The sequence below is a fragment of the Gorilla gorilla genome, chromosome 7, assembly GCF_029281585.2.
Source record: "Gorilla gorilla gorilla isolate KB3781 chromosome 7, NHGRI_mGorGor1-v2.1_pri, whole genome shotgun sequence".
Lineage (NCBI taxonomy): Eukaryota > Metazoa > Chordata > Mammalia > Primates > Hominidae > Gorilla > Gorilla gorilla.
Window position 1 is genome coordinate 125857658 of NC_073231.2, and position 20323 is coordinate 125877980.

The 20323-nt window shown below is 43.7% G+C and overlaps 1 protein-coding gene across 1 annotated transcript in view; it reads left to right on the forward strand.

Annotated features, from left to right (window-relative positions):
• The window catches only part of DEPTOR (DEP domain containing MTOR interacting protein), a 178796-nt gene that overhangs the window by 131985 nt on the left and 26488 nt on the right, over positions 1-20323 (forward strand). Inside the window, exon 8 of the mRNA XM_019032870.4 lies at positions 1679-1783. Within this exon, the coding sequence (XP_018888415.1) occupies positions 1679-1783 (105 nt within the window). The remainder of the gene's footprint in view (positions 1-1678; positions 1784-20323) is intronic.

Sequence of the window (20323 nt, forward strand, 5' to 3'; positions counted from 1 at the left end):
TAGAGAAAGGAAACTGTGGGATAAATTTTTCTACCGTAGGCAGGGTGCTTCCACAATGTGTGCATGCCTTGAGGTACACGAGCCTCTGGCTTGCTGTGAGCAGCTCCGGACCACCTGCCCCTTCTTGGAGGTTCTTTAGGTTCCTAATGCCTACATTGGATTTCTTCAAATGGAATGAAAGTGCTCCTCTCAGCATCACCGCACCCACTCCCCTTCCTGTGTCTCCTTCTGTCAATCTCCTCAAATTCACGTTCATACCCTCTTCAAAACACTTCTCCTCCTTCATCTTCTAACTTTAGTGGCATTGCCTCAGGCTGGGGGAGAATTCTATCCACACTCAGTCATGCTGCAAACATTTGCTGAGGGCTACTTCACATTCTGAATGCTGAGGAGTTAATAGGAGAAAGGCGCTGACAACATGTCTGTACCAGAGGAAAAGATAAACTCCACCTTCGGAAGTGAAATTGAGTATAATATACAAATAACAGCAAACTGTAAAGTAACGGAAGTGCCTGAAAATCTTGAGCATTTCCACAAAAATTTTCATTTGCCTCCCTGTTTTTCCTCAGTCTCCAGCATTCAAGAGAGGGTAGATTGTATTTTGAAAGTATTTATTTTTGATTTTTAATTTAAATGCCAACATTGTTAGTAATTGATTGTGAATGTGTTTCAGCTGTGTTTTGGTTGGGATCTGTGTGAAAGATGTGGCTAGGAGCTGTCCAGGGAATTAAACTGCCAGCTCTAATAATGATTTCTACAGAAAAGGCCTTCTCTAATTCCAAACAACTTTTGGATTAGAGTCTACTTGTACATTGTGAACTTTATGTACTTTTTCACTTCTTTTCCCCCCTTGGTGGAGAATATTGTGTTTTTAGAAAGCCAAGGCTAGGCTGGGCGTGGTGGCTCACGCCTGTAATCCCAGCACTTTGGAGGCTGAGGCGGGTGGATCACCTGAGCTCAGGAGTTCGAGACCAGCCTGACCATCATGGTGAAACCCTGTCTCTACTAAAAATACACAAAATTAGCCAGGCATGATGTTGCATGCCTGTAATCCCAGTTACTCAGGAGGCTGAGGCAGGAGAATCGCTTGAACCTGGGAGGTGGGGTTGCAGTGAGCTGAGATTGCACTACTGCACTCCAGCCTGGGTGACAGAGCAAGACTCTGTCTCAAAAAAAAAAAAAAAAAAAAAAAAAAGCCAGGTCTCTTTATTTCCCACCATTAGTAATTTCAATAATTATGCTAGACTTCAATGACATTGCAGGATCAAGAGTGTATCATTTGGATACTGGGGAAAAGAACAAACTTAGAGCAGAAATTGTATCTGGAGAGACATTTCAACCACGTTACGACTTTTTCTAAACCTTCTATTGGAGTCTGACATTAAATTGTATAACAGCCTAAGAAAGAGAAAATCTTCCAGTTGTTTATTGAATCGTGCCCTCATGGGAGCATCTTCTTTCTGCCAAACAGGTTAGATTTTTTTTACCACCTTTTCTACAGGGAGATGCCTGTGTTTGTGATAGAAGCAGTGTTCCAATCCCCTGGCAGGGAAGAGAGAAACGGAGGAAAATACGTCACAGTGTATACTTAATCCTGGGCTGGTTTTCTCTCCCTCAGAAGAATAAGCAAATTGCCGGAGACAGTCGGCTGCTTGCTAATTGTGGTTTTCCTCTCTAGATTGTTGGTGACGCGGTTGGCTGGGGTTTTGTGGTGCGAGGAAGTAAGCCATGCCACATCCAGGCTGTAGACCCCAGTGGCCCTGCAGCCGCAGCAGGAATGAAGGTACTAACGGGTCTTTCTCACCCTCTTTTATATCTGTCTTGGGTTCTTCATGCTAAATTGGCCATGATTCTTACTAGGGATTCAAACCCATCTTATTTTGCGTCCTTTTCTATTTCTGCCCTCTCTTTCTTGTTCTCCAAAGTCTTTAACCTTTCCCCGGGTCTTCCCTCTCCTCTAATAAACATTTAGAAGTGTCTAGCCGGGCGCGGTGGCTCACACCTGTAATTCCAGTACATTCGGAGGCCAAGGCAGACAAATCACTTGAGGTCAGGAGTTCAAGACTAGCCTGGCCACCATGGCGAAACCCTATCCCTACTAAAAATACAAAAATTAGCCGGGCGTGGTGGCACACACCTGTAATCCCAGCTACTCAGGAGGCTGAGGCAGGAGAATCGCTTGAACCCAGGAGGCAGAGGTTGTAGTGAGCCAAGATCGCACCACTGCACTCCAGCCTGGGTGACAAAGCGAGACTCTGTCTCTAAAACAAAACAAAACAACAACAACAACAACAACAACAAAACAACATTTAGCAGTGTCTAAATACCTCTAGCTTAATTTCATTATTTGGTGCCATGTGTACTTTTTCTCCCTAAGCGTTTTGGCTTCATTTTTGTCAAATTTCCTTTTCCCTTTCTGAATGGGGTTAAAATGAAGCCAAGCACATGTGATATAGGAACCAGGAGAGCAAGTTTTCCTACCTCCCTGGTGTTTGGAGGTTTGGTCTCCAAACCTCCCCTGGTGTTTTACATGTTTCCCCTCAACCAATACTGAATTTGAAAAATTATGTATTTCCCTTTGCTTAAATCTTTGTGTAAGAACTCCAATGCTTGCACATTCTATGCAAGGTGTATTCCTGTGGGGTTTATGTATCCGGTAGAACATAACAGACCATACGACATAGCCAATATTGAGAAAAAGAAAACAAAAACCATGAACTTTGGAAGAGATCTGGAGATCTAGATCTCAGTCCTGTTAGTTACTAGCTCCTTGACTTTGAACAAGTTTTATAGCATCTCAGAGTCTGTTTTCTCCTCTCTGAAATGACAATCATACTATTTCCCATTGTTTTATGGATTAAATGTGTGGAAACCTTGATAAAGTACAAAGAGCTACTCAAACAACAATTCATTAATGAATGAATTATGGAAGATTTTTGAAAATAACTTTTACATATTTTTTAGTACTAAAATGATACATATACATGCCAGGTATGGTGGCTCATGCCTGTAATTCCAGCATCTTGGGAGGCTGAGGCGGGTGGATCACTTTAGGTCAGGAGTTCAAGACCAGCCTGACCAACATGGTGAAACCCGGTCTCTACTAAAGATACAAAAAATTAGCCAGGTGTAGTGGCTCATTCCTGTAGTCCCAGCTGATCGGGAGGCTCAGGCAGGAGAATTGCTTGAGCCCGGGAGGCAGAGGTTGCAGTGGGCTGAGATCGCACCAATGTACCCCAACCTGGGTGACAGAGTGCAAGACTCTGTCTCAAAAAAAAAAGAAGAAAAAAAGACACATATACAGTCAAGAAAATTTGGAAAATATATGCAAGCAGGAAAAAAATTAAAATTACTTCTAATCTTCCCTAACTCAGAGATGACTACTGTTAACATTTTTAAAGCAGCTTTATTTGAAGTGTGTAATTGGCATCCTATAAAACCTAGCCATTAACATTTTGATTTATATTCTTCTAGACTTCTTGTGTGTGTATATATACTATTTACATTGTTTTTATTTAAGAGGATGTTGAGGTTTTCTGCTTTGAAATACCTTTATATAGCACAGCTTTGTTCTACTGTCTGTGAAATGTTTCACAAAAGGGTATTTCTGTCTTGATTATCTGAAACCATAAGAGGATGCAGAAGGCTTAAAAGCTAAAGATCATTCCCCTGTTCATTTATTCAATACTTTCATCCTCTTCCATCAGCCTTTTCCTAGAGTAGCAAGAAGCATGATTGGGATTGCCGCCTCTCTGATTTCCAGCATCAGCTCTCTGGCATTGGTTTGCATGCTGGAAAAAATAAGTGGGCAACAGAAAATGGCTCAAGGAAGCAAAGAGCACATTTACTGCTTGCCCAGGTAATCAGCGCTGGTATGATTAGGGGCTGCTTCCACCTTTTGATTTGAACACCTCACTCATGTCAGGGAGGCACAGGCCCTGGGGTCCTGTGCTCTGGGGCAGCCATGGAAGCCCTGCTTGCTAAGGTGGTGCATGGCAGGGCCCTTCTACCTTCCCAGGACTGCAGCAGGCACAGCACCAAAGCAACTCAGAGTAGGAATGTTGGCCAGGATCATAAAAAAGCAAGCATTTGTGTCCATGCCAAGGCTGAATTTTTCATTTTCTAATGGAACTCTTGGCTGGGGAAGGATTTTATATTTTATTTCCACAATAAAGTACCTAGTATAAATTTTTTTTGGCACAATGCTTCAGTTCTGAGTGTGCACTCGCATGATGCTTTGGCTTAAAGAGCATTTCTTTTGAGGAAAGCAATGAATTTATTTACATTGCAACTAAAGACCTTGTTTTGCTTAGCCAAGTGTACAGTGAAATTAATTGATTTAGTTTATCTTTGTTGATGTACATACATAACCGTTCTGGGCATTGTCAACTCATTAACTAACTCTTTAACGTATATACCCTGATCGATGTTTTACCTGATATATTTTTTCAATTTCATAAGCTAATACTTCATATGGTTTATATGTTTAGTTTCTTCAGAGGTACACAGTGGTTTTCTTATGTTATAGAGCTTTACAGAGTTCATTAGAGCAGCCTTTCCATCACTGTATTATTACACAGCTCCCTGGTCCAGCAAAACATCTGTCCTGAGGTTCTCTGATCAAAGCAGTTTTAATTTTTTTTTTTTTTTTTTTGTATTTTTAGTAGAGACGAGGTTTCACCGTGTTAGCCAGGATGGTCTCGATCTCCTGACCTCGTGATCCGCCCGCCTCGGCCTCCCAAAGTGCTGGGATTACAGGCGTGAGCCACCGCGCCCGGCCAAAGCAGTTTTAAACTGCCACATACTTTATCCCCCTCTTAGAAATTTACAAAGCACATTAGCATATTGAAAACTCTGACAAACCTGGCAGGAGGAAAAAAAAACCTTGTTTAAATTGTTTAACATAACATTTTATCATTTAAGGGAAACATGCAAAAGGAATCTTTATCAGTGTTGTTGTTAAGATATAGCCCTAAAACCCTTCTAAGAAGATGCTTTTGGCCAAACTGCATTGGAATTGATATAAAGTCATACACCACTTAATGACAGGGTTATGTTCTGTGAAATGGGTTTTAAGGCGATTTTGTCATTGTGTGACCATCATGGAGTGTACTTACACAAACCTGGGTGGTATAGCCTACCACATACCTAGATATAGCCTATTGCTCCTAGGCTATAAACACTGTACAGCATGTTACTGTACTGAATACTGTAGGCAATTGTAACACAATGGTATTTGTGTGTCTAAACATAGAAAAAGTAATGAATTGAGCTATAATGTTATGACAACTGTGATGTCACAGGGCAATGGGAATTTTTTTTTAAAGCATTCTTTGTTTTTTTTTGTTTTTTGTTTTTTTTTTTTGAGACAGAGTCTGGCTTTGTTGCCCAGGCTGAAGTGCAATGGTACGATCTCGGCTCATTGCAACCTCCAATTCCCGGGTTCAAGCAATTCTCCTGCCTCAGTCTCCCAAGTAGCTGGGACTACAGGCATGCACCACCACGCCCAGATAATTTTTGTATTTTTAGTAGAGACAGGGTTTCACCATTTTGGCCAAGATAGTTTCGATTTCTTGACCTCGTGATCCGCCCGCCTCGGCCTCCCAAAGTGCTGGGATTACAAGTGTGAGCCACCACGCCCAGCTGAATTTTTTAGCTTTATTACAATCTTATAAGATGATGGGAGGCCAGGCTCAGTGGCTCATGCCTGTAATCCCAGCACTCTGGGAGGCTGAGGTGGGAAGATCACCCAAGGTCAGGAGATTGAGATCTACCTGGTCAACATGCTGAAACCCAGTATCTACTAAAAATACAAAAATTAGTCAAGCATGCTGGTGGGTGCCTATAGTCCCAGCTACTCAAGAGACTGAGGCAGAAGAATCACATGAACCCGGGAGGCAGAGGTTGTAGTGAGCCAAGATTGCACCATTGCACTCCAGCCTGGGTGACAGAGCGAGACTGTCTCAAAAAAAAAAAAAAGATGATGGGACCACCATCACATATGCAGTTCGTAGTTGACTGAAACATCATTATGCAGTGCATGACTATACAGAGATATACACTTTTAGTATTACTGTTTGTTGGTTAAATTACAATGATAGCAAATACCATGTCCTTCTGTATAGTTTAGCTGCTTATATTCATTAGAAATTATTTTGTACATTATTTTCTTACCGAAAATACTGACTCAATTATTTCCTATTTTACCATTTGTCATAGAATAATTTCACTTACAAAGAAGCCATTTGTATAATCTATTCGTAAAGGCTTGTTCCCAGCAAGCTGTCATTGCTGCTATCTTCAACTCGGAAAACTGCAGAGTTTGGGGTGTGTAGTCGTCAAGAGGGTCCTGGGGTGCCCTGTGGGAAGGATCCGCCCACTTGGGCACTGATTAACCTGCTAGGTCTGGGTGGTGGAAATTGTCCAACATTCTGACCACATGCCTCCTTTTGGCATCTCTGACTGTCCAGAGCTGACCTAGGATAGTGTAAAGTGCCTCAGTGTCCCTTCCTACACTGAATGTCAGGCTCTCCCTTTAGTCAGGGTTCTCATTTTCCCCAGGTTTTGAATGGGGGCAGAGCCCTGTATCTGGGCCTTTGTGGCCACTCCATCCAGTGAGATTTTCACACTTTTGCTATGACTACTTTTTTTTTTTTTTTGAGATGGAGTTTCACTCTTGTCGCCCAGCTGGCGTGCAGTGGCGGGATCTCGGCTCATTGCAACCTCCACATCCTGGGTTCAAGCGATTCTCCTGCCTCAGCCTCCCGAGTAGCTGGGATTACAGGCGTGCCACCATGCCCGGCTAATTTTGTGTATTTTTAGTAGAGATGGGGTTTCACCATGTTGGCTAGGCTTGACCAAGCATCTTTGAATTTGAGCTACTCTTATTTTGAAAGTTCTTTTACTTAAAAAATAAAATCTGTAAACGTCGGGCTTGGAGGACTTTTGTTTGGCACTACAATTCTAGAATGGAGCATGAAATATGGAAATCATCAAAAGTTTCATCAACCCATGCAATGCATTTACATCAAGAAGTTGTTTCCTGCATTTTTCCTTTGATGACTTTTCACTCATCCTTGAAGAATTTTATATCCAGGGCTTCTGGTTTCCTTTCAATGCAAAGGTGAAAGGAGCAAATGAGAGAAGGAACTGTCTCTTCTATGTACCTGACCCTGAGCCGTGCAAGGCTCTTTCGCTACAGGAGCTCATTTAATGTCAGCATCCAGATACTCATATCCTAGGGGAAGAAATCATTCCAGGAGGAAAAAAATCTGTCTCTTATCTCTTTGCTGCTACTTTGAAAGGGAAGCCAGTTCCTTCCCCAAGCTATTTTTTTTTCCCCTTTTTTTAGACAGGGTCTCACTCTGTTGCCCAAGCTGGAGTGCAGTGGTACAATCTTGGCTCACTGCAACCTCCACCTCCCGGGTTCAAGCGATTCTTCTGCTTGAGCCTCCCAAGTAGCTGGGACTACAGGCGTGTGCCACCATGCCTCATTTTGTATTTTTAGTAGAAACAGGGTTTCACCATGTTGGCCAGGCTTGTCTCAAACTCCTGACCTCAAGTGATCTGCCCACCTTGGCCTCCCAAAGTGCTGAGATTACAGGCGTAAACCACCATGCCCAACCCCCAAGCTATTCTGTAGGTTACAGTGTAATGAATATTGTGTAAACATTAACGTTGGTTTCATGTCACAACCTTGAATGATATAATCTTTTTTTTTTAATCACATCAAGTCTAAACCCATTTCTGGACAATACTATCTATGATAACCTTATTTTACATGATCCTCTAGAAGACATCCTCTGCTTTAGTCAGGGAGAATTTTTACATTTCCGTAATACATCATGATTATGCCTATGTCTGCCTCTCAAGAAAATCTAATTAAAAGACTCAGGCACTCAAAATACTCTAATGGCTCCCCATCACAATAGGAATAAACTCAGATGTTTTCTGTAGTCTACAAAGTCTATAATCTGGGCCCTACTTATCATACCTTTATCTCCTTCCCTGGCCTTCTCTCTGTTCCTCCCAGACACTGGGTTTTCTCCTGCCTAGAGCTAAACAGCTGGTTCCATTGTTGTCCTTCAAGTCTCAGATTAAATGTTAATTTTTCAGAGAAACCTTCCTTGAATACCCTGTGATATTCCTCCCGTCTTTCTCCAATCACTTCTCCTCATATCACCATGTGGTCTTAGTCATTTTAGGCTGCTGATTAGAATTGATGGCTTAAATGACAAACATTTGTTTGGGAAGTCCAAGATGAAGGTGCTGGCAGGCCCGGTGTTTGGTAAGGGTCTGCCTTCTGGTTTGCAGGTGGTCATCTCGCTATATCCCAACAATGATGATATGGCTCCAATGAGTGGAGGAACACCAGGTTCTTTGTCTCTAGTCAAATTGGAAAAAACGACATGGACACACGTGCAGTGGTTTTAAGAAGTAGAGAATCTAATAGGCAAGAAAGATGGGAGGAGGCCGAAGATAGATGCTCCCCCGTACAGAGACAGAGGGAGGGGGGCTCCAAAGCCGAAAGAGGAGACCCCAGGTGCCATGGATACCAGCCAGTTTTATAAGTAGGCTGGCGGAGGTGGTGTCTGATTTGCACAGGGCTCGGGGATTGGTTTGACGAGGCATGTCATTCACGTAGCCCGAAAAAGCTTGCCCTCCCACCCTAGCCTTTTAATATGCAAATGCAGGGCACCCTGATGTTCTACACATGCTGGGATAGGTGGGGGCGGCCATGTTGCCAGGAACATGTGGGGCAAGGGCAAGAAGGCCAGGGAATCGCCATGTTTGGATGGACCCAGTTTCTAATGGCCGCCATTTGCATATTAAAGGTTGCTGGCCTGGCTCTAAGAGCTGCTTTAAAAACAAAAACTTCCCTAGGACCCCTTTTTCTCTCTATCTGCCTAAAATAACTTCTTAATAACTCTTTCAACAGTGATATGGTACAGAGAGAGCAAGAGCAAGTTCTCTAGTCTCTGCTTATAAAGGCACTAATCTCATTCATTTGGGCTCAACCTTCATGACCTAATTACCTTCCAAGGCCCCACCTTCTAAAACTATCACACTGGGGGTTAGAATTTCAATGTATGAGTTTTTTTTTTCTTTTTTTTTGAGATGGAGGTTCACTCTTGTTGCCCAGGCTGAAGTGTAATGGCCCGATCTCAGCTCACTGCAACCTCCGCCTCCCGAGTTCAAGTGATTCTCCTGCCTCAGCCTCCCAAGTAGCTGGGATTACAGGTGTGTACCACCACACCCAGCTAATTTTTTTGTATTTTTATTAGAGACGGGGTTTCACCATGTTGGTCAGGCTGATCTTAAACTCCTGACCTCAAGTGATTCACCTGCCCCAGCCTCCCAAAGTGCTGGGATTACAGGTGTGAGCCACCATGCCTGGCCGTGGAATTTTTTTTTTTTTTTTTTTTTTTTTTTGAGACGGAGTCTTGCTTTGTCGCCCAGGCTGGAGTGCAGTGGCCTGAACATGGCTCACTGCAGCCTCCACCTCCTGAGCTCAAGCGATCCTCCTGTCAGCCTTCAAAGTAGCTTGGACCACAGGCACATCATGCCACCATGCCTGGCTAATTTTATACTTTTTGTAGAGATGGAGTTTCGCCATATTGCCTAGGTTGGTCTCGAACTCCTGACCTCAAGTGATCTGCCCACCTCGGGATACCAAAATCTCCATAAAGTTGAGATTATAGGCTTAAGCCATCACACCCAACCTCAATGTATGAATTCTGGGAATACTCAAATGTTCAGTCTGTAACACCTGTCTTATTGTCTCCATCATATTTTTTAGAATATGACTATATGTATTTATATGTTACTTGTCCATCTGTTCTCAACGGCTGTCTAAATGTAGAGCCCTTGTCTGTCTTAACTACTATATTCTCAATACCTAGCACAATTCTTGGCTTTTAGTATGTGCTGGAAGCAAATTTACTAAATGATTCAATGAACTGATACTTCCAAAGAAAGGCTCAGGAAATACACTTAGTGACCACTAGCATTGTGTCCCTATGATCTCTCACTGTTCCAACAACTGCTGAAGCTGGGTGGGTAGTGTTCGCCTTACTTTACAAATGAGGAAACCGAGACCCAGCTTATCCTTTTCCCAAGGTCACCCAGCTTGTAAATGTCAGAGTTAGATTCAAATCTGATTTATCTCCCCCAACAGCCACATGCTTCCTATTCTATTATTTCAAAAAATGCAAACCCATGAGGTGGAGCCCAACAGATGACATATTCTATTAAACCCTGAAATCCCTGGCAAACTGCTCATAGATGCGTGACCTTTCGTGTCTTCCGCAGAGAGAATTTGTATTCTTGTTGGAGTGGTCACGTGTTCACCTGGGCTGTTTTGGAGAAGATCAAATAAATAATTTTCATTCTTGGCATCAGCTGCTCACTTAGGTCAGGACTAGATCTAGCAGCGTCATCCAAGTGAAAAATCCCAAATCGTCACTTTTGGTAGTTTAATCAAACACTCGTCAGAGCAAACCATTCAGCCTTCAAGCTCTGAAGGAATTTGAGCCCTACTTACAAATCAGGAACAAAAGATATCCTTGCTCTTTTCTGGAAAGTTTATTTTTTCTTATGGGAATAATTAAATCCTGTGAGAAACAGTGTTCAAGTTTTCACGCTACCCTGTGCCAAGTCTCAGAGGGATTTCAAGCCTCCTGGCTTCTTTTCTTGTTTCCTGCCGTGATGAATTGATGGATGTGGACTTAACTGGGCCTTTTTTCTCTGTTTATCTGTTTCTTTGCATATTTACATAGAAACAGAACCATCTGAGTCAGAATAAAGAATTAGTGGCCATGATGTCCTTTTTCTCCTCTTTCAAAATTTCTTATTTTTCATAGCAAGGAAAAAATGTCAAAATCCTGCTTTTTGGTCTTTCCCTCTGATGGCAACATAACTGTCTATTTCATGGAATTTTCCCCCTGAACCAAGAGAGGCCAGGTTCCTAATTAATTTGGCTAAGATAATTTGGGAACTAAAGAAGCAAATTGTGAAGTAACTATCCACACAAATGAGAAAATGCCTTCTGTGATTTTTTTTTTTTTCCCTAGGACATAGATCCTGAGGTGATGTTTTAAAAATATGTAGTTATAACCGGGCGTGGTGGCTCATGCCTGTAATCCCAGCACTTTGGGAGGCCGAGGCAGGTGGATCACCTGAGGTCAGGAGTTCGAGACCAGCCTGGCCAACATGGCGAAACCCCATCTCTACTAAAAAATACAAAAATTAGCAGGGCCTGGTAACACATGCCCACAATCCCAGCTACTAGGGAGGCTGAGGCAGGAGAATCGCTTGAACCCGGGAGGTGGAGGTTGCCGTGAACCAAGATCACGCCACTGCGCTCCAGCTTGTGCAACAGAGCAAGACTGACTCAAAAGAAAAAAAAAATGTAGTTCCTTTCCAGTGGAGTTCAGGAGAGTCATATGGGATAAACGGCATTGTTTTGTATGCAGTGCTATGTCTCACTTTTGCAGAGTTGTAGCTTCTCAGTTAACAGAAAATGATAGGGTCAATGAGCCACTGCCCACCACTGGGCATGACTGGGAGGAGCAAGATGACCACTTTGCTGTGAAGCGGTGGCCTGAGAGGGCAGCTTCTCAGGGTCTCAGCACAGAGCGCTTTTCTGCTCTGTGTCCTTCCTTTGCAGGGATTCTTCTTCTGTGCCAGGCTCTGATGCCCTCAGTAATACAGCGATGACAGTGCACAGTTCCTTGTTCACTCACTATTCACTGAGCACTACCATGTGCTAGGCATTATGTTAGACCTTCACGGGGTTTATAGCCTAGAGAGGAAGAAGGACGTTTTTTAAATGCACAGCTTTTGGCCAGCTGTGGTGGCTCATGCCTGTAATTTCAGCACTTTGGGAGACTGAGGCGGACGGACCACTTGAGGTCAGGAGTTTGACACCAGCCTGGTCAACATGGTGAAACCCCGTCTCTACTGAGAATACAAAAATTAGCCTGGCATGGTGGCCCATGCCTGTAATCCCAGCTACTCATGAGGCTGAGGCAAGAGAATCACTTGAACCCAGGAGGAGGAGGTTGCAGTGAGCCGAGATTGCACCACTGCACTCCAGCCTGGGCAACAAAGTGAGACTCTCTCAAAAATAAAAAATAAAATAAAATGCATACCTTTTAAGTGTATAGATTGGTAAGTTTATCAGATGTGCACACTGGTGTCGCTCTCAATCAGAACACAGAACACATCTCTCCCTCCAGAGACCCCCTTGTGCCTCTTTCAAGTCAGCCTCTTTCAGCAGAGGCAACCACTGATGTGATCCTGTCACGAGAAATTAGTTTAGGCTCTTAGAGTCAGACAGAATCTTGGCTCCACTCCTCACGCCCATGTAACTTTTGGCAAATTGTCTCCTTTCTCTGGGCTTCCTGCTCATCTGTTAACTAGGGATATGTGTGGTGTCTTCCTCATAGGGTTGGTGAAGGATTAAAGGAAGTAATGCCTGCAGGGCCCCTCATGCCGGTCAGCCATGTCGTCCTTCCCTCCTTCACCACAGTCTGTGTACATGGGCACATCTCAGAGGCATAACCAGCTTGTGAAATAAATCTGAATAATTCTTCAGTCTTAGAAATATGTCTTGAGTTCTCTGAGGTTCAGCTTTCCCAGATCGAGTTGCCCTCTGCCCTGTCACCCTGGAATCCTGCCCACTCCTTCCATGTCCCCCAAGTTCCTGTTCCTAACCTCATCTAAGTCACTGCCACACTGCTCGTTACTGGGGACCAAGGTCCTTTCTGACTGATTTCATTGGATTTCACCTTCACGCCGGTATCCCCCATCACCAGCACTGCATGTTCCCCACTTTCCGAAATCTCCAGAAGCATCTCTGACTTCTCCTGCCAGTTCTTCTCATTTTTTTTGTTTGTTTTTTCTTGTTTGTTTGTTTATTTTGAGACAGAGTCTCACTCCATCACCCAGGCTGGAGTACAGTGGCATGATCTTGGCTCACTGCAACCTCTGCCTGCTGGGTTTAAGCGATCCTCCTTCCTCAGCCTCTCAAATATAGCTGGGACTACAAGCGCATGCCAACACGCCCAGCTAATTTTTGCATTTTTAGTACAGACGGGGTTTCACCAGTTGGCCAGGCTGGTCTCAAACTCCTGATCTCAAGTGATCCACCTGCCTCAGTCTCCCAAAGTGCTGGGATTACAGGCGAGAGACACCACACCCAGCTTGTTTTGTTTTTTGAGACAGGGTCGCACTTTGTTACCCAGACTGGAGTGCAGTGGTGCAAACATGGTTCACTGCAGCCTCCACCTCCTGGGCTCAAGCAATCCTCCCACCTCAGCCTCCCAAGTAGCTGGGACTACAGGCATGAGCCATCACACCTGGCCTCCTTCTCATTCTTTTCATCTGACACATCACATTCCCTTTGTCTTCCAGCCCATGTTTGTGTTCACCTAGGGCTTGAGTTTCTAGTTTGTGACTGGCAGGAGGGCTGCTGTCGAAGAGCCTTGCCTTAAGTGTCAGACGTGGGGGTTTGAGTCTTAGCTTCACCACTTTTATAGGACAAAAAATAATTACTTAAACTAATCTAAGCCTCAAATTCTTCACCTTTAAAATGATGCTGGCCAGACACGGTGGCTCATTTCTGTAATCTCAGCACTTTGGGAGGCCGAGGCAGGTGGATTACTAGAGGTCAAGAGTTTGAGACCAGCCTGGCCAATGTGGCGAAACCCTGTCTCTACTAAAAATACAAAAAATAGTTGCGCGTGATGGCATGTGCCTTTAATCCCAACTACTCGGGAGGCTGAGGCAAGAGAATCACTCGAACCTTGGAGGCAGAGGTTGCAGTGAGCTGAGATCACACCCCTGCACTCTAGCCTGGGTGACACAGCGAGACTCTGTCTCAAAATAAAATGAAATAAAATAAAGTAGGGCTGATAATAGTCATGATTAAATGGAATACGTGGGCCGGGCGCGGTGGCTCATGCCTATAATCCCAGCACTTTGGGAGGCCAAGGCGGGCAGATTACCTGAGGTTATTAGTTCGAGACCAGCCTGGCCAACATGGCGAAACCCCGTCTCTACTAAAAATACAAAAAAATTAGCCGGGCATGGTGGCAGGCACCTGTAATCCAGGTACTCGGGAAGCTGAGGCAGGAGAATCACCTGAACCCAGGAGGCAGAGGTTGCAGTGAGCTGAGATTGCGCCACTGCACTCCAGCCTGGGTGACAAGAGCGAAATTTCGTCTAAAAAAATAAATAAATAAAAAATACATGGAATATGTGTCCTAGCTCAGTAGCTGCTGCATAATCAACAATAAATATTTCTGGGTGTCATTTATTATATTGCTTATTTAAATAATTGTGTTACTCAGAGTCTTCTGGCTGATTGTTGCTTAAATACACTTATATTTGCAAACAAAACACAAAGTAACAAAATAGTAGCTAAAAGGGGATAACAGAGGGAGAGGGTCTATGTAATCACATGTTTCTGCCATATTGCAGTATACTATTCCAATTCTTTCTAGTCTTAGAAAAGCTAAGTCTAGGTTTCTCATTTTTAAGTAGCAATAATAATTGCTTCATGGCATAGTCATGGGATAAATAAAAAAGTGTGTATGAGGTATCAAGCCCATGCCCATATCATGTGGTGGACACTCAGTGAACACTGTCTACTATATTTCATCAAATACAAGATGCATGGATTGTGGCTGGGTGTGGTGGCTCAAACCTTTAACTGCAACTCTTACGGAAGCTGAGGCAGGAGGATCACCTGAAGCCAGGAGTCTGATGACCAACCTAGGCAACATAGCAAGACCTCACCTCTACAGAAAAAGTTAGCCAGGCTTGGTGGCACGTAGTCAGCCACTACTGGCACGTAGTAGTCCCAGCTACCTGGGAGGCTGAAGTGGGAGGATCACTTGGGCACAGTAGTTCAAGGTTACAGCGAACTGTGATCCTGCCACTGCACTCCAGCCTGGGTGACAGAGCGAGACCCCATCTGAAAAAAAAAAAAAAAGGTGCATGGCTTGTAAGATATGCTTTGATTTCAGAGTTGCTAAAATGTGCATCTCAAAATCAGCAAATGCTGGTATTACAAGTTCAAGCCCCATTGACTACTACATTCGTATCAGTGGGTTCATTTTTGCTAATTGATAAGTTTGTTTAATGTTTTGTTGACACTAAACATTTTTATTCACAACAGTAGGAAAAGTTCTCTTTTCCAAAGCAGATACATGGAAATTTTTTTAAACATCTTGGTACAATCCTGCGCTTCTCCTAAATTGATCTGCTATGGGTTTTTACTCTGCCTTTTAACTCTTTGTGTTGGATCCTTAAAGACAGTAAGAAGGGCCAGTTCTGAGAAAGGGTCAGTCTTGAGGCTCCTAAGTCCTCAGAACTTAGGCAGCTACTCTGTTTTTCCAGGTCACATCCAAATAACTAGTGTGAGGCCAAATCTGTCACCCCTTTGGAGGACTCTTCAAAGCTAGATAAGTCCTAAAAGTGTCCCCACTTTTTGTTTTTTTATTTATTTAATCTATTTTAATTTTTTTTTTTTCTAGAGATGGGACTCTCCCTATGTTGCCCAGGCTGGTCTTGAACTCCTGGGTTCTAGCAATCCTCCTGCCTTGGCCTCTCAAAGTGCTGGGATTCCAGACGTGAGCCACTGCACTCAGCTGAAACTGCCCCCACTTGTAAAGTCAGGGACTACACTCAACTGACCTGTACCTGGAAGAGATTCAAAGCTGATCTAACCCAAGCTAGACATCTTTTTTCAAAGATGTACTCTTGAATTTATCCATGACAGTATCGGTCAGTTAGGAATGCCATAATAAACTACAGACTGGATGGCTTAAACAACAGATTAATTTGCTCACAGTTCTGGAGAATGGAAGTCTGAAGTCAGGAGCCAGGATGGTGAGGTGGGCCTTTCTCCTGACTCACAGAGGGCCGGTTTCTCACTGTGTGTCCACAAGGAAGATAGAGACAGTGAGCTCTTTGGCATCTTTTCTCATTAGGCCACTAATCCTATAGGGTCCCACCTTTATAACCTCATTAACTTTAATTACTTTCTTTTCTTTTCTTTTTTTTTTTTTGAGACAGTCTCACTCTGTGGCCCAGGCTGGAGTGCAGTGGCGCAATCTCGGTTCACTGCAAACTCTGCTTCCTGGGTTCAAGTGATTCTCCTGCCTCAGCCTCCCAAGTAGCTGGGATTACAGGCACGCACTACCATGCCCAGCTAATTTTTGTATTTTTAGTAGATACGGGGCCACCACGCCCAGCCTAATTATTTTCTTATTCCACATACAGTCACATTGGGCATTAAGACTTCAACATCTGAGTTTGGGGTGGGAGGGCACAATTCAGTCCATAGCAGTGACCAACCCAAGAATCTTGGGAAGTAAAGATAAACATGAGAGTGCCTTTACTATATCTGCTGGGATGTTACCTAGATAAGATTCTATATATCAGTTACAATTAGCTTCATTTATGAGTGTCATAAATCCTCCAAAACAATGATTAAGATTAGTATTTTAGCATTTTGGATTTTTTTGTTTTTTTGTTTTGTTTTCATGTCAAAGCCAGAAGGAAGCCAGTTCAGGGCTGAGCTGAGTCTCCATGGTTTCAGTCACCTATTTTGTTTTTTTTTTACTTTGCTTGGCTTCCATTCCCAAGGTTACTTCAAGGTCTGAGACAGCTGCTAGAACTGTAGTGATTAGGTTTGCATTCTAGCCACCCAGGAGGAAAGAAGGGAAGCAGAGGGCACCGTCCTTTTTTAAAAAACACATCTCATTGGGCATGGTTGCTCACGCCTGTAATCCCAGCACTTTGGGAGGCTGAGGTGGGCAGATCACCTGAGGTCAGGAGTTTGAGACTAGCCTGGCCAACATGGCAAAACCCTATCTGTACTAAAAATACAAAAACTTAGCCGGCATGGTGGCATGAACCTGTAGTCCCAGCTACTTGGAAGGCTGAGGCAGGAGAATTGCTTGACCCTGGGAGGTGGAGGTTGCAGTGAGCCGAGATTGTGCCACAGCACTCCATCCTGGGTGACAGAGCAAGACTCTGTCTCAAAAATGAATAAATAAACAAAAATAAAAGACACCTCTGGAAGTGGCACACATGACTTCTTTTACATCCCATTAGCTAGGACATAACCACACATGGGTGTACTTAGGTGTGAGGGAATCTGGGGAATGTAGAATTTATTCTGGATGGCTGTTAGGGGTTGAATTTGGTCCCCCAAAAACATGTGTTGAAGTCCTAACCCTGAGTACCTCAAAATCTGACTCTCTTTGGAAATAGGGGCCTTACAGAGGTAGTCAAGTTTAGATGAGGTCATAAGGGTGGGCCTAATCCAATATGACTGATGTCCTTCTAAGAAGGGGAAATTGGCCACAGGGACAGACATACTCAGAAGGAAGATCATGTAAAGACACGAAGGGGAATTGTCCATGTGACTGGAGTGGTGCATCTATAAGCCAAGGAGTGCCAAGGATTGTGGGCAAACTCCAAAAGCTGGAAGACACAAGGAATGATGCTCCCCTAGAGCCATCAGAGGGAGCATGGCCTGCCCTGCTGAACCTTTGATTTCATACTTCTAGCATCCAGAATGTGAGACAAAAAAAAAATTTCTGTTTTTAAAACCATCTAATTTTTGGTACTTTGTTACTGTAGTCCTAGGAAACGGACACAGTGGCCATGTGCCCAGAAAAATAATGGGGGTTCTATTAGAAAAGGGGTCAGGGCATTGGATACAGGGGAGAAACCAATAGTTTCTGTCATTGACCGGAAAAAAATGTACAAACATCCTTCAACAAGTATTTATTGAGTACCTACCGCATATAGTACACTGTGGCAGGTACTGAGGATCCAGTTGTGAGCAAAGCCAGTGAGGTCCCTGCCCTCAGGGGGCTTCAGATCTAGTGACAAGACAGATATTAATGACGTGCAAATATTTAATTACAAGCTACGTTAATCCACACAGATTTTAATTAAATGTAATGTTTAATTACAGACTGTGATATGTGCATTTGGCAGGAACATTACTGGGTAAAAGACGGATTCTCAAATACATATTTTGGCATATTTGGACATTTCACTCATTTTCAGAATTTTGTGATGAAGACTGTAAAGTCAAGTGTTGGGTCTGTCATTTTGTCTTTAGCTTCAGAGTCTCTTAATTCCACCCACCATTTTTTTTTCTGCCAGATGAAATCAAATATTGTTGGCATTCTAGTTACAGCTTATGGTTCTCCAAGGAGAGCCTGTGAGAGAGAGAGAAATGATGGAAAGCCAAAATGGGAAAACATTTGTTTGGCAGAGGGTCAGATTACTGGAACAGGAATTATGGAGCTTCAGTTGATTGAATGCTTTGTTTTGCACATTCCTGTTCCTCCTCCAGTCTCTTCCAGTTCAGTAAATATCATTGCCATCCACCCAGTTACTGGGGCCAGAAACCTAGAAGTCATGCTTGCTTTTCTCTTTGCCCTCCGATTATAGATACTTCCAGAATGCATCTTGAATGCATCTTTCTTCATTTCCCAAAATCCAAACCACAGTCATCTCTTACCAGTACTACTGTGGCTCTAGCTGGTCCCCTTTCGTCTACTCTTGCACCCTTATCATTCATTCCCCACCAAGCAACCAAAGGAAATCAGGAAATGATGCCACACTCCTGCTTGAGATCCATCATTGGTTTCCCACTGCATCCTTACCTTGGCCCAAACAGTCCTACCTGATCTGCCTTCCTCCTTCGTTACCTCCATTATAGCTTTTTAGCTCCTGAAACCAGTGGTAGCTTTCTCTCTTAGGGCTTTTGATTTTTTTTTTTTTTTTTTTCTGAGACCGAGTTTCACTCTGGTTGCCCAGGCTGGAGTGCAGTGGTATGATCTCAGCTCACTGCAACCTCTGCCTCCCGGGTTCAAGTGACTGTCCTGCCTCAGCCTCCCACGTAGCTGGGATTACAGGCATGCACCACCATGTCCGGCTATTTTTTTGTATTTTTAGTATAGACGGGGTTTCGCCATGTTGGTCAGGCGGGTCTCGAACTCCTGAGCTCAGGTGATCCGCCTGCCTCAGCCTCCCAAAGTGCTGGGATCATAGGCGTGAGCCACCGCACCTGGACTCTCTTAGGGCATTTGTACTTGCTGTGTCTTCCTCCTGGAATTCTTGTTTCATGGTTATTCACTGGGTTTACATGTTTTACACCCTAAACGTCTCTTCCTTTTTAGTTAGAATGGTACTATGGTCTGAATATTTGCGTTCACCTCTCACACCCAAATTCTTATATTGAAACCCAATCCCCAATGTGAGGTATTAGAATGGGGCCTTTGGAAAGTGCTTAGGTTTGGAGGGTGGAGCCCTCATGAATGAGATTATTGACCTTATATGAAAGCCCCACAGAGCTTCCTGGCCCCTTCCTCTATGTGAGAACACAGCCAGCAGGCACCATCTATGAAACAGAAAGTGGGCCTTCACTAGACTACAAATGTGCTGGCACCTTGATCTTGGACTTTGTAGCCTTCAGAACTACGAGAAATAAATTTCTGTTGTTTATAAGCCACCCAGTCTATGGTATTTTGCTGTAGCAGTCTGATGAGACAGATGGAAAACTTTCATAGCATTTCTGCTCACAGCTCGTTGGTTGGAATTGTGTTGCGTGGTCACTTTAAGGGGGGCAGGGAACTCAAGTATTCTAATTTTTTTTTTCTGAGATGGAGTTTTGCTCTTATCACCCAGGCTGGAGTGCAATAATGTGATCTCGGCTCACTGCAACCTCTACCTCCTGGGTTCGAGCGATTCTCCTGCCTCAGCTTCCCAAGTAGCTGAGATTACAGGTATCCACTAACATGCCTGGCTAATTTTTGTATTTTTAGTAGAGACAGGGTTTCACCATGTTGGACAGGCTGGTGTCGAACTCCTGACCTCGGGTGATCCACCCACCTCAGCCTCCCAAAGTGCTGAGATTACAGGCATGAGTCACTGTGCCCGGCCAAGCATCCTAATTTTATAGGTAAGGAAAGTAAGGCCCAGAATTGAAATGACTTATCCAGGGTCAACTGAGATAAACAGAAGTGGAATCTGGTCACTCCTGACCATGCTGTTAAGTAAGTTGTATGAAATAGACTCACTTCAGGGCTTGGCCCATTGGGCACTCATAATATAAATTTTCCATCCCTTCTCTGTCCTATGTTCCACTTCTACTATCATAGTTGTTTCAGAGACTAATATGATCTAGACTTTTTAAAGTTTATATTATATTCAACTGTTCTTAATAATAGTAATGCCTACCGGGTGTGGTGGCTCACGCCTATAATCCCAGCACTTTGGGAGGCCGAGG